This window comes from Heptranchias perlo, chromosome 44 (genome assembly GCF_035084215.1).
Source record: "Heptranchias perlo isolate sHepPer1 chromosome 44, sHepPer1.hap1, whole genome shotgun sequence".
In the NCBI taxonomy this organism is placed as follows: Eukaryota; Metazoa; Chordata; class Chondrichthyes; order Hexanchiformes; family Hexanchidae; genus Heptranchias; species Heptranchias perlo.
In genome coordinates, this window is record NC_090368.1 from 4434025 (window position 1) to 4448979 (window position 14955).

Sequence of the window (14955 nt, forward strand, 5' to 3'; positions counted from 1 at the left end):
TATGCGAGGTTAGTTTACACACAAGTTCGCTCCCAGGTCAATGGAAGGAAAGTAGCGAGTGACAAGTGGATACATTGCAAGCGCCAGATTGACACACGGGCCGGGCCAATCACAGGCCGCGCAACATCCCCATTCACAAATCGCCTGCGGCTGGCGGTGGCGACGTTCCATTCCCCTCCCTCCCTCCCTCCGATTTCATTCAGTTTCAGCCCTCCCAACCCTCGAGGCGTGACGCTCTTTTTAATCCTCTTTAATGGGTGGTTGCTGACAATTATTTTGGTTCTCAATTTACTGCATTCTCCCCCTCCTCCAGTCTCTTCCCTCCGCCCACTGCATTCTCCCCTCCTCCAGTCTCCCCCCCCCACACTGCATTCTCCCCTCCTCCAGTCTCCCCCCCCCACACTGCATTCTCCCCTCCTCCAGTCTCCCCCCCCCACACTGCATTCTCCCCTCCTCCAGTCTCCCCTCGCCACTGCATTCTCCCCTCCTCCAGTCTCCCCCCCCCACACTGCATTCTCCCCTCCTCCAGTCTCTTTCCCCCCACACTGCATTCTCCCCTCCTCCAGTCTCTTCCCTCCGCCCACTGCATTCTCCCCCTCCTCCAGTCTCCCCCCCCCCACACTGCATTCTCCCCTCCTCCAGTCTCTTTCCCCCACACTGCATTCTCCCCTCCTCCAGTCTCTTCCCTCCGCCCACTGCATTCTCCCCTCCTCCAGTCTCTTTCTTCCCCCCCCCTCCAGTCTCTTTCCCCCCCACTGCATTCTCCCCCTCCTCCAGTCTCTTCCTCCGCCCACTGCATTCTCCCCTCCTCCAGTCTCTCCCCCCCCCCGCCCCGCATTCTCCCCTCCTCCAGTCTCTTCCCCCCCCGCCCCCGCACTGCATTCTCCCCTCCTCCAGTCTCTTTCTTCCCCCCCCCCCCCCCTCCAGTCTCTTTCCCCCCCACTGCATTCTCCCCTCCTCCGGTCTCTTCCCCCCCCCCCCCACTGCATTCTCCACTCCTCCGGTCTCTCCCCCCCCCCCCCCACTGCATTCTCCACTCCTCCGGTCTCTCCCCCGCCCCCCACACTGCATTCTCCCCTCCTCCAGTCTCCCCCCTCCACTGCATTCTCCCCCTCCTCCGGTCTCTTCTCCCCCCTCCCCCCCCACCCACTGCATTCTCCCCTCCTCCAGTCTCCATCCCCCCCCACTGCATTCTCCCCTCCTCCCATTCCCCCCCCACTGCATTCTCCCCTCCTCCGGTCTCTTCCCCCCCCCCCTCACTGCATTCTCCCCTCCTCCAGTCTCCCCCCTCCACTGCATTCTCCCCTCCTCCGGTCTCTTTCCCCCCCCCACCCCACTGCATTCTCCCCTCCTCCAGTCTCTTCCCCCCCCCCACTGCATTCTCCCCTCCTCCAGTCTCCCCCCCCCCCCCCCTCACTGCATTCTCCCCTCCTCCGGTCTCTCTCCCCCCCCCCCCCCACTGCATTCTCCACTCCTCCGGTCTCTTTCCCCCCCCCCCCCACTGCATTCTCCACTCCTCCGGTCTCTCCCCCCCCCCCCCCCACTGCATTCTCCCCTCCTCCGGGTCTCTCCCCCCCCCCCCCCCCCACTGCATTCTCCCCTCCTCCGGTCTCTCCCCCCCCCCCCCCCACTGCATTCTCCCCTCCTCCGGTCTCTCCCCCCCCCCCCCCCCCCACTGCATTCTCCCCTCCTCCAGTCTCCCCCCCCCACTGCATTCTCCCCTCCTCCGGTCTCTTCCCCCCCCTCCACTGCATTCTCCCCTCCTCCAGTCTCTTCCCCCCCCTCCACTGCATTCTCCCCTCCTCCAGTCTCTTCCCCCCCCACACTGCATTCTCCCCTCCTCCGGTCTCTTCCCCCCCCCCTCCCCCCCCCACCCACCCACTGCATTCTCCCCTCCTCCAGTCTCTTCCCCCCCACACTGCATTCTCCCCCCCCCCACACTGCATTCTCCCCCCCCACACTGCATTCTCCCCCCCCACACTGCATTCTCCCCCCACTGCATTCTCCCCCCTCCAGTCCCTTCCCCCCCCCACTGCATTCTCCCCCCCTCCAGTCTCTTTCCCCCCCCCACTGCATTCTCCCCCTCCAGTCTCTTCCCCCCCCCCCACTGCATTCTCCCCCCCCCCCACACTGCATTCTCCCCTCCTCCAGTCTCTTCCCCCCCCACTGCATTCTCCCCCCTCCAGTCTCTTTCCCCCCCCCACTGCATTCTCCCCCCTCCAGTCTCTTCCCCCCCCCACTGCATTCTCCCCCCCTCCAGTCTCTTCCCCCCCCACTGCATTCTCCCCCCTCCAGTCTCTTCCCCCCCCCCACTGCATTTTCCCCCCCCACTGCATTCTCCCCCCCCCCCACTGCATTCTCCCCCCCCCCACTGCATTCTCCCCCCCCACTGCATTCTCCCCTCCTCCAGTCTCTTTCCCCCCCCCACTGCATTCTCCCCTCCTCCAGTCTCTTCCCCCCCCACTGCATTCTCCCCTCCTCCAGTCTCTTCCCCCCCCCCCACTGCATTCTCCCCTCCTCCAGTCTCTTCCCCCCCCCACTGCATTCTCCCCTCCTCCAGTCTCTTCCCCCCCCACTGCATTCTCCCCTCCTCCAGTCTCTTCCCCCCCCACTGCATTCTCCCTTCCTCCAGTCTCTTCCCCCACCACTGCATTCTCCCCTCCTCCAGTTCTCTTCCCCCTCCTCCAGTCTCTTCCCCCTCCTCCAGTCTCTTCCCCCCCCACTGCATTCTCCCCTCCTCCAGTCTCTTTCCCCCCCCCACTGCATTCTCCCCTCCTCCAGTCTCTTTCCCCCCCCCCCACTGCATTCTCCCCTCCTCCAGTCTCTTTCCCCCCCCCCACTGCATTCTCCCCTCCTCCAGTCTCTTTCCCCCCCCCCACTGCATTCTCCCCTCCTCCCATTCCCCCCCCACTGCATTCTCCCCTCCTCCCATTCCCCCCCCACTGCATTCTCCCCTCCTCCCATTCCCCCCCCCCCACTGCATTCTCCCCTCCTCCCATTCCCCCCCCCACTGCATTCTCCCCTCCTCCAGTCCCCCCCCCACTGCATTCTCCCCTCCTCCCATTCCCCCCCCACTGCATTCTCCCCTCCTCCCATTCCCCCCCCACTGCATTCTCCCCTCCTCCCATTCCCCCCCCCCACTGCATTCTCCCCTCCTCCCATTCCCCCCCCCCCACTGCATTCTCCCCTCCTCCCATTCCCCCCCCACTGCATTCTCCCCTCCTCCCATTCCCCCCCCCCACTGCATTCTCCCCTCCTCCCATTCCCCCCCCACTGCATTCTCCCCTCCTCCATTCTCTTTCCCCCCCCTCACTGCATTCTCACCTCCTCCAGTCTCTTTCCCCCCCTCACTGCATTCTCCCCTCCTCCAGTCTCTTCCCCCCCCCACTGCATTCTCCCCTCCTCCCATTCCCCCCCCCACTGCATTCTCCCCTCCTCCAGTCTCTTTCCCCCCTCACTGCATTCTCCCCCCTCCTCCAGTCTCTTCCCCCTCTCACTGCATTCTCCCCTCCTCCAGTCTCTTCCCCCCCCACCACTGCATTCCCCCCTGCTCCAGTCTCTTCCCCCCCCACCACTGCTCCCCCCTGCTCCAGTTTCCCCCCCCACTGCATTCCCCCTCCTCCAGTCTCTCCCCCCCCCCACACTGCATTCTCCCCTCCTCCAGTCTCTTCTCCCCACCCCCCCCACACTGCATTCTCCCCTCCTCCAGTCTCCCTCCCCCCCCACTCCACTGCATTCTCCCCTCCTCCACTGTATTCTCCCCTCCTCCAGTTTCCCCCCCCACTGCATTCCCCCCTCCTCCAGTCTCCTCCCCCCCACCCACTGTATTCTCCCCTCCTCCAGTTTCCCACCCCCCCACCTCACCAAGGCACTGACTTTTTCCCACTTACCCCACACATGGGTAGCCCCTGCCCTGGCAACCGATCTCCATGGCAACAGGGTACTGGGTTGGGAGTGAAAAGCAGCAAGCTCCCTCCACACCAGACGTTCACCGCCTGTGCATTTTTTCCCCCAACAGGGGTCAAGGGATAGTGATCTGGATCTCTGAGGGGTACTGAGGCTAACTGTAGCACCTGGTTACCATCGTGGATAGGATTAGCCAATCTGGCACAGATGGGAGACCCTCAGATATATTTACCCACTGACTGGGCCATTGGGGCAATGTGCAGCCCCACAACCCTCCGAGATCTCTGCACTCCTCCAATTCTGGCCTCTTGCGCATCCCTGATTTTCATCGCTCCACCATTGGCGGCCGTGCCTCCAGCCACCTGGGCCCTAAGCTCTGGAATTCCCTCCCTAAACCTCTCCACCTCTCTCTCCTTAAAACCTACCTCTTTGGCCTGTTTGAAGGTCTCCCTCTTTGGCTCGGTGTCAATTTTTGTCTGTTTACGCTCCAGTGAAGTGCACTGGAGCATTTTACTACGTTAAAGGCACTGTATAAATGCATATTGCTGAATTGCTCTTTTAATTAGTTGAGGCACCGTGTGGGGCACCGAAATTGGCTTCAGCACTCCGGGGATGGGGCAGGGAATCAACTAGGGTTTCTGTTCCTCATCTCTATCCAACCAACTCTCCTCAGCCTTGGCTCAGTCGGTAGCCCTGTCAACCGTGGGTCAGAAGGTCGTGGGTTCGAGCCTTACTTCAGGGACTTGAGCACAAAATCCAGGCCGACACTCCAGCGCAGTACTGAGGGAGTGCTGCACTGTCGGAGGTGCCGTCTTTTAAATGAGACATGGAAACATAGAAAATAGGAGCAAGAGTAGGCCATTCGGCCCTTCGGGCCTGCTCCGCCATTCAAAATTATCATGGCTGATCGTCTAACTCAGTACCCCGTTCCCGCTTTTCCCCCATATCCCTTGATCCCTTTAGCATTAAGAAATATATCTATCTCCTTCTTGAATACATCTAATGGCTTGGCCTCCACTGCCTTCTGTGGTAGAGAATTCCACAGGTTCACCGCCCACTGAGTGAAGAAATTTCTCCTCATCTCGGTTCTAAATGGCATACCCCGTATCCTGAGACTGTGACCCCTGGTTCTGGACTCCCCAGCCATCGGGAGCATCCTCCCTGCATCTAGTCTGTCTACTCCTGTTAGAATTTTATATGTTTCGATGAGATCACCTCTCATTCTTCTAAACTCGAGTGAATATAGGCCTAGTCGACCCAATCTCTCCTCATACCTCAGTCCTGCCATCCCAGGAATCAGTCTGGTAAACCTTCGTTGCACTCCCTCCATGGCAAGGACATCCTTCCTCAGATAAGGAGACCAAAACTGCACACAGTACTCCAGATGTGGTCTCACCAAGGCCCTGTACAACTGCAGTAAGACATCCCTGCTCCTGTACTCAAATCCTCCTGCAATAATCGAGGCCCCGACTACCTGTTCAAGTGGACATAAAAAATAAAAAAAAACAAATTTATTGGACATCCATTTTGTTGTTATATAGAGGGGGGGAGGGGATCAACTCTATTTACCTGCCTTTGCTCCATATCCCTTGGTACCATTACCCAACAAAAATCTCAGTCTTTAACATTTCAATTGTCCCCCAGCAGCCACAGCCTTTTGGGGGGGAAAGTTCCAGATTTCCACTCCCCCATGTCTGGAAAAAGTGCTTCCTGATTTTATTCTTAAATGGCCTAGCTCTAATTTTAAGTGAACCCCGCCCCCCCCCCCGGCCTTGTTCTGGATTCCCCCCACAGGGGAAATAGTTTCTCTGTATCGATCCTATCGAATCCCTTTATCATTTTAAAGACTTCAATTAAATCACCCCTCAATCTTTTAAACTTAAGGAAATACAAGCCTAGTCTGTGCAACCTGTCCTCATAATTTAACCCTTTTAGCCCCGGTATCATCCTGGTGAATCTGCATTGCACCCCCTCCAAGGCCAATATATCCTTCCTGAGGTGCGGTGCCCAGAACTGAAGGCAGCGTCTCCAGATGGGGCCTGACCAAGGCTCTGTGCAACTGAAGAATCACTTCCTCACTTGAGATAAAGGATAAGATCCCATTAGCCTCACTGATTACTTTTTGTACCTGCCCACTAGCTTTTAGTGATTTGTGTACACCGACACCTAAATCCCTTTTGCTCTTCCACAGCTGACCATTGAGGAAATATTCTGATGTGTCTTTCTCGGGTCCAAAGTGGATGACCTCACACTTTGCCCACATTGAACTCCATCTGCCATGGATTTGCCCACTCACTTAGTCTGTCCATGCCCCTTTGTAACTTCCTGCTCCCGTCCACCACTAAACTTACCGTGCCTCTCAACATAGTGTCACCTGCAAAGAAAATGTTGAATGCGTATTAAACCCATGAGCTGCATGTTTTGAACTGCATCCGTTGTTTTTCCCTCCTGTTTGGGTTGAGGTTGGTTGGGCAACTCGACAGTAAAGAGAAAGTCTGGTTAATATGTTTCCACTTGTGGCAGATTCCAAACCTCGGAGTCATAAATATAAGAGAGTCACTCATAAATCCAGTAAGGAATTCAGGAGAAACTTCTTTACCCAGAGAGTGGTGAGAATGTGGAACTTGCTCCCACATGGAGTGGTTGAGGCAAATAGTGTAGATGGAATTAAAGGGAAGCTGGATAAACACATGAGGGAGAAAGGAAGAGAAGGATATGCTGATAGGGTGAGATGAAGTAGGGAGGAGGCTCGTGTGGAGCATAAACGCCGGCATAGACCTGTTGGGCCGAATTTCCTGTAAAATCTAACACTTAGGGTGGGGCTCGTCAGCAGAACTGTTTGGGTCAAGAGGAGACTTTCGTTGCAGGTTGAACCAAGGCAAAGGGAAAGCTCAGAAAGTTTATCCGGTGAATGCAACCACGTAAACCAGGAAGGTCCCAGGTTCAGACCCCCTGGTCTGTGCTCAGTTTGTTCTCAGTCGGGCACTGTGGTCGGTTTCGGCATCCTAACTATTCAGCACGGCCCCCGTTAGGTGTGTGCTCGAATATCGGGTGAGGACAAAGTCAGGCTCGGCTCCCTGTGACAGAATAACCTACCCACATTCACAGTCAGCAACAACTTGCATTTATAAAGTGCCTTTAACGTAGTAAAGGTCCCAAGGTGCTTCACAGGAGCGATTATCAATCGAAATTTGACACCGAGCCACACAAGGAGGTATTAGGGCAGGTGACCAAAAGCTTGGTCAAACAGGAGGGTTTTAAGGAGCAGAGGAGAGGTTTAGGGAGGGAATTCCAGAGCTTAGGGCGTAGGCTGCTGAAGGCTCGGCCGGCAATGGTGGAGCGATGAAAATCGGGGATGCACAAGAGGCCAGAATTGGACAGCGCAAAGATCTGAGGGTTGTGGGGCTGGAGGAGGTTACAGAAATAGGAAGGCGAGGCCATGGAGGGCACTTGAAGGTAAAGGCTCGACACCGCCAGACATCAGCAAGGTTGGGATAAAAAGTAAGGGAGAAGACAAGGCGAATCAGGAAGGAATAAATTAAACTAAATGGTACAATTTTAAAGGGGGTGCAGGAACAGACACCTGGGGGTTCACATACAAAAATCTTTGAAGGTGGCAGGACAAGTTGAGAAGGCTGTTCAAAAAAGCATATGGGATCCTGGGCTTTATAAATAAAGGCATAAAGTACAAAAGCAAGGAAGTTACATCAAACCTTTATAAAACACTGGTTTGGCCCCAGCTGGAGAATTGTGTCCAATTCTGGGCACCGCACTTTAGGAAGGATGTCAAGGCCTTGGAGAGGGTGCAGAGGAGATTTACCAGAATGGTACCAGGGATGAGGGACTTCAGTTACGTGGAGAGACTGGAGAAGCTGGGGTTGTTCTCCTTGGAGCAGAGAAGGTTAAGGGGAGATTTAATGGAGGTGTTCAAAATTATGAAGGGTTTTGATCGAGTAGATTGGGAGAAAGTGTTTCCACTGGTGGGAGGGTTGGTAACCAGAGGGCAGTGATTTAAGCTAATTGGCAAAAAAGCCAGGAGGGAGATGAGGAGAATTTTTTTTTAACGCAGCGAGTTGTTCTGATCTGGAAGCAGATTCAATAATAACTTTCAAAAGGGAATTGGATAAATACTTGAAAAGGAGAAATTTTCAGGGCTACGGGGAAAGAGCAGGGGTGGGGGGGGGGAGTGGGACTAATTGGATAGCTCTTTCAAAAGAGCCGGTACAGGCAAGATGGGCCGAATGGCTATATGATTCTATGAATCAGAAAATAGTGATACAAGCATCGGTTTTAAAAGCCGACAGATTGTAGGAGGAAGGGAAGGTGAGGAATTCCGCAGGTTTGAGGTCCCGGTAAAGGACTAGATAGAGTAGGAGACGATGGGATTTCAACACAGTGAGGGGGAAGGGTGTGTTGGTTGAAGTATCTGGAGCTTTGGAGAAACAAGGGAGGAAAGTTTCGAGGCGAACTGACCACATAGTAGGATCATTAAGAAAGACAGACTTGCATTTACATCAGCCGTGGCTCAGTGGGTAGCACACTGGCCTCCGAGTCAGAAGGTTGTGGGTTCAAGAGACTTGAGCACATAATCTTGGCTCTCAAAAGGAGTTAAAAGCCTTGGATAGAGCTTGTGTTTGTATTAGACAAAGTTCAGACTATATGCAGGATATAATCATTAACAAAACATTATAAAAAAAACACAGCCGTAACCACAAACTTGTCAGATCAGCGGGCGTGGATACTGCTTGTGATTGGTCAAATTCCAGTTTCCCAGCGACTTCCTCGTCCAGGTGTACTCAATTGCGTGTGAGCAGGCTGAATTTTCAAAAAGAAACAAGGGTTAGATTGATTGGGTGAAACGCAAGTAAGAAATGTGAATCTCCCTGCCTTCAATGCTATCAGTGGAGACAATAACAACTGTACCTGAAAGCATTTGCCACCTTATCGCTACGTCACCTTGACATTAACTAAAGGTTGTGTGTGCCAGGGGTGTTGTGGTGAAGGTTCAGACTTCTCTTGGAATGTAAGGGATAGCGAGAGAAAGAGGGGGGGGAAAAAAAAAACTCGGATTGTAGGAGAGAGAGGGAGGTGACGAGTACTACAGGGTTGGTGCGATGAGTCTGGTGAGGAGGAAGTATATGTAGGCAGGGACTTGGTTTGCCAGCCCAGATTACATGCTTGAACCTACAACCTTTCTACTAAATTGTCAGCCACGGTTCAGTTGGTAGCACTCTCGTCAGGAGGTTGTGGGTTCGAGCCCCACTCCAGAGACCTGAGCACATAATCCGGGCCGACACTTCCAGTGCAGTTCTGAGGGAGCGCTGCACTGTCGGAGGTGCCGTCTTTCAGATGAGACGTTAAACTGAGGTCCTGTCTGCCCCCTGGGTGGAGGTAAAAGATCCCACGACACGATTTCGAAGAAGAGCAGGGGGAGTTCTCCCCACTGTCCTGGCCCAATATTCCAACACCAAAAGAAAATTATCTGGTGATTTATCTCATTGCTGTTTGTGGGAACTTGCTGTGCACAAAATGGCTGCCTCAATTCCTACATTACAGCAGTGACTACATTTCAAAAGTACTTAATTGGCTGTGAAGCACTTTAAGATGTCCTGAGGTCTTGAAAGGCGCTGTATAAATGCAAGATTTTTTTCATTCTTTGACTCGGAGGCAAGAATGTTAGCAACTGAATTTATCTCTGACACTCACTTTAGGTCAAATCATTTGTCCCAGCCGCAGAATGGCCGAATTCTAAGAATAGGAAGGGATGGGCAGATCTTTTATTTGCATGTGATTTGTTTATTGGGGCGTTGGTGAGCCGTCATCTGTGGGGATGTGTGCAGTTCAAGCTTTACTACTGTATTTACATACTTGGTGTAAGGAGAGGTTCCAAGCAGAGGCAACTGAGACAAGGACAGACGCCTTGCGCAATGACAAGTGGACGCAGAGAAATGATGCTGGACCACATTAGACAGTTAACAGCAACAACTTGCAATTTATACAGCGTCCTTATTTTCCCAAGGCGATTCACAGGAGCGTAATCAAGACAAAATTTGACACCGAGCCACACAGGGAGGCATTAGGACTGGTGGATTTTAAGGAGAGCCTTAAAAGGAGGGGAAGAGAGGCGGAGAGGTTTAGGGAGGGAATTCCCGAGCCGACTGAGCTGAAAGCACGGCTGCCAATGGTGGGGCGAAGGGAATGGAGGATGCACGAGAGACCAGAATTGGAGGAACGCAGAGTCCTCAGAGGTTTGTAGGGCTGGAGGAGGTTAGAGAGATTTGGGTGGGGGGGATGGGGGTGAGGCCACGGAGCGATTTGAACATAAGGATGAGAAGTTTAAATTTGAGGCATCCTGCCTCTTCACGTACACCGAGTACCTTAGTTCTGCAAGTCACAAAGGATAAGTACACGAGAGAGGAGACCCTGTTTACCTATCCATAGAAATCTACAATCCACCCAGTCACAGTCTCTGGAACGACTGCAGAGATTTCCCTCCACTATTCAACCCAGAGACCGGTAAGAACGAAGGAAGACTTGCATTTATACAGCGCCTTTCACCACCGCAGGAAGTCTCAAAACGCTTTACAGCCAATGATGTTCTTTTGATCAGAAGAACTTCCCTGCTCTTCTTTGAATAGTAGCCATGGGGTGTTTTGCGTCCACCCGAAGGGGGGCAGACGGGGCCTCGGTTTATCGTCGCATATGCAAGTCGGGTTAATCGCTGTGTGTGAGAGACACTTCCTGAATTTACCTTTTACCACCTTGAACCGACGTCCACTTGTCCTGAAGCTTTGGAACTCTCGATTCTGAGTCAGAAGGTCGTGGGTTCATGCACCACTCCAGGACTTGAGCCTATATGCACTACTGAGGGAGCGCTGTATTGCTTTTCCCCACACGAGACGTTAAGCCATTCAGCGAGGCACTGCTTGAAGAGGAGGGTTGCTCTCCCAGTGTCTCGGCCAACATTCCTCCCTCAACCAACATCACCCAAAACAGATTCACCTCGCTGCTGTTTGTGTCGACTATTCCAATGCTCTCCTGGCCGGCCTCCCATCTTCCACCCTCCCTAAGCTTGAGCTGATCCAAAACTCTGCTGCCCGTATCCTAACTCGCACTAAGTCCCGTTCACCCATCACCCCTGTGCTCACTGACCTACATTGGTCCGGCAATGCCTCAAGTTTAAAATAGTCACCCTAGTTTTCAAAGCACGCCATGGTCTCGCCCCTCCCTATCTCTGTAACCTCCTCCAGCCTGAGATCCCTCAGAGAACTCTGCGTTCCTCCAATTCTGGCCTCGTGTGCATCCTCTATTCCCTTCGCCCCCACCATTGGAGACCGTGTCTTCGGCTGCCTAGGCCCTAAGCTCTGGAATTCCCTCCCATAATCTCTCGGCCACTCTCCCCTCCTTTAAGACGCTCCTTAAAACCTACCTCTTTGACCAAGCTTTTGGTCACCTGTCCTAATATCTCATGTGGCTCGCTGTCATATTTGGTCTGATTTATGCACAGAGAGACGTTTTACTATGTTTAAAGGCGCTATATAAATGCAAGTTGTTGTGGGATTTTGCAGTGTGCAAAACGGTATCCAAGTTTGCCTGTGTAACAACAGTCGCTGCATCTCAAAGCAGTCGATTTTATGCACGGCAATTTGAGACGTTTGAGAAATGTGATAAGATACTAGATAAATACAAGCCATTCTTTGTGATGTGGTCTGGCAATCACCCAGTAGTGCTTTTATATAATTAAATTGCCGCAAATATTTTGTAAGATTGTCTTCCGAACCTAGTCTTAAGAAGATAAGCGCCCAATTACAGCTCACTAGGTTCCCACAGCTTTTCTAATTCCTTTCCCATTCCCAGGTCGTTCCACATTTCCATTGTCCCCTTTAACTGTGTATGTCCTTAAACGGAGCTGGCTGATATCAGCCAGGATAAGTTGCAGCAGCAATAAAATTGGCCTCAGTGCCCTCTGAGATGGGGATCGGAAAAAAGACTTGCATTTAGAGAGCGCCTTTCATGATCTCAGGACGTCCCAAAGCGCTTTACACACAATCGAGTATTTTTTGCAGTGTAGTCACTGTTGTAATGTAGGAAACGCGGCAGCCAATTTGCACACAGCACGATCCCACAAACAGCAATGTGATAACGACCAGATAATCTGTTTTTTAGCGGTTGGTTGAGGGTTAAATATTGGCCCAGGACACCGGGGAGAACTCCCCGCTCTTCTTCGAAATAGTGGCTGTGGGATCTTTTACGTCCACCTGAGAGGGCAGACGGGGCCTCGGTTTAACGTCTTATCCCGAAAGACACTGGGAGTATCAGCCTGGATTTTGTGCTCAAGTCTCTGGAGCGGGGCTTGAACTCGCAGCCTTCTGATTCAGGAGTGCTACCAACTGAGCCACGGCTGACACCTTCCAGCTCAGGCAACGTCCCAACATGCATGTGGACGAGGACAGCATTTGGGCACGCCTGCGATACTCTCACTGTTGAGGCTCCCGTGTAAATACTGGCCACCTGGGCAGGGTTAGCAGAGGGCACCGGGCTCCCCTGGAGCTCTGCCCCAGTCAGATACGGATCGGCCATCGGCAGGGACAGGCACGAGGGGCTGAATGGTCTTCTCCTGGTTCCTACGTGATGGAGTTACAGGACAGAGGAAGGGAAGAAAACAAAGCTCGAGAAGAAAAATTAAACCCAAGGGTGTATGGAACAATGACGCAGTGTGGAACATAATTCCCAATCAGCGCAACGGTAATCTTAGTGTCTAGGAAACCAGTTTATTAAGAAAAGGTTTTCTTTCAAAGACCAGACTCGAGAGGTGTTACTTTCAGATTGCGTGGTGTTTCTTTTCACATCAAGAGACGAACACAACACCCGCAGGACCTGAAAGTCACACCCTGCTGATATCATGTCTCCCTACCCTCTTTCTTTGCTAATGCCTCATTAAGTTGGGACTTGGCTGAAAGCATGAAGATTGCGAGGTTCACCACCTACCCACCACCCCCCCGCCCCCATCAACTCCACCCAAACCACAACAACTTGCATTTATATAGAAAAATGTCCCAAGGCGCTTCACAGGAGCATAATCAGACAAAATTTGGCTCCGAGCCACATAAGGAGATATTAGGACAGGTGACCAAAGGCTGGGTCAAAGAGGTCGGTTTTAAGGAGCGTCTTAAAGGAGGAGGAGAGGTAGAGGGGTTTCAGGAAGGAATTCCAGAGCTTCGGACCTAGACGGCTGAAGGCACGGCCAATGCTGGGGCGAAGGAAATTTGGGGAATGCGCGAGAGGCCAGAATTGGAGGAGCGCAGAGATCTTGGAGAGTTGTAGGAAGTAACGGATATAGGCGGGGGGCGAGGCCATGGAGGGATTTGAACATGAGGATGAGAATTTTAAAATCGAGGTGTTGCCGGACCGGGAGCCAATGTAGGTCAGCGAGCGCAGGGGGTGATTGGTGAATGGGACCTTTTTTAAAAATTCGTTCTTGGGATGTGGGCGTCGCTGGCGAGGCCGGCATTTATTGCCCATCCCTAATTGCCCTCGAGAAGGTGGTGGTGAGCTGCCTTCTTCACTTGGTGCGAGTTAGGATGTGGGCGGCAGAGTTTTGGACGAGCTGAAGTTTATGGAGGGTGGAAGGTCGGCCAGTGGAGCGTTGGAATATCAGAGAGCATAACAAAGGAATGAAACTTGAGACTGTGAAAGTTCTTGTTCTTTGCGGACGCAGTGATTAGGCGGCCGACCAAACGTGTTGGGGTTTTATTTACAGGGAAAACAGGTTTAAATCCTGGAGTCATACCTAGCACAAAGGAAGATGGTAGTGGTTGTTGGAGGCCAATCATCTCAGCCCCAGGACATTGCTGCAGGAGTTCCTCAGGGCAGTGTCCTAGGCCCAACCATCTTCAGCTGCTTCATCAATGACCTTCCCTCCATCATAAGGTCAGAAATGGGGATGTTCGCTGATGACTGCACAGTGTTCAGTTCCATTCGCAACCCCTCAGATAATGAAGCAGTCCGAGTCTGCATGCAGGCTTGGGCTCATAAGTGGCAAGTAACATTCGCGCCAGATAAGTGCCAGGCAATGACCATCTCCAACAAGAGAAAGTCTAACCACCTCCCCTTGACATTCAACGGCATTACCATCGCCGAATCCCCCACCAGCAACATCCTGGGGGTCACCATTGACCAGAAACTGAACTGGACCAGCCATATAAATACTGTGGCTACGAGAGCAGGTCAGAGGCTGGGTGTTCTGCGGCGAGTGACTCACCTCCTGACTCCCCAAAGCCTTTCCACCATCTACAAGGCACAAGTCAGGAGTGTGATGGAATACTCTCCACTTGCCTGGATGAGTGCAGCTCCAACAACACTCAAGAAGCTCGACACCATCCAAGATAAAGCAGCCCGCTTGATTGGCACCCCATCCATCACCCTAAACATTCACTCCCTTCACCACCGGCGCACTGTGGCTGCAGTGTGTACCATCCACAGGATGCACTGCAGCAACTCGCCAAGGCTTCTTCGACAGCACCTCCCAAACCCGCGACCTCTATCACCTAGAAGGACAAGAGCAGCAGGCACATGGGAACACCACCACCTGCACGTTCCCCTCCAAGTCACACACCATCCCGACTTGGAAATATATCGCCGTTCCTTCATCGTCGCTGGGTCAAAATCCTGGAACTCCCTTCCTAACAGCACTGTGGGAGAACCGTCACCACACGGACTGCAGCGGTTCAAGAAAGCGGCTCACCACCACCTTCTCAAGGGCAATTAGGGATGGGCAATAAATGCCGGCCTCACCAGCGACGCCCACATCCAGTGAACGAATAAAAAAAAAAATCATTATAATTTTCTCTCCGTTCAGGAAGAAAAGCCAATGCTGGAGATTCTCTGGCTACGATTGGATGGGTAAGAGTGGAACCAAGAGAGGGTAGTCCCATTGAGCTGGACGAGGGCAGAGAGGCGTTGGAGGAGGAAGGTGTGGTTGACTGTGTCAAAGGCTGAAAAGAGGTCGAGGCTTGACAGTGCGTCGTGTTCACAGCCACAGAGGGTGTC

General features: G+C 53.1%; 1 protein-coding gene across 1 annotated transcript in view; it reads left to right on the forward strand.

The window, feature by feature from the left end:
- Nucleotides 1-6101, forward strand: part of LOC137306689 (protein C1orf43 homolog) — a 13020-nt gene extending 6919 nt beyond the window's left edge. The window contains exon 6 of the mRNA XM_067976031.1: nucleotides 6098-6101. Within this exon, the coding sequence (XP_067832132.1) occupies nucleotides 6098-6101 (4 nt within the window). The remainder of the gene's footprint in view (nucleotides 1-6097) is intronic.
- The last annotated feature ends 8854 nt before the right edge of the window (nucleotides 6102-14955 follow it).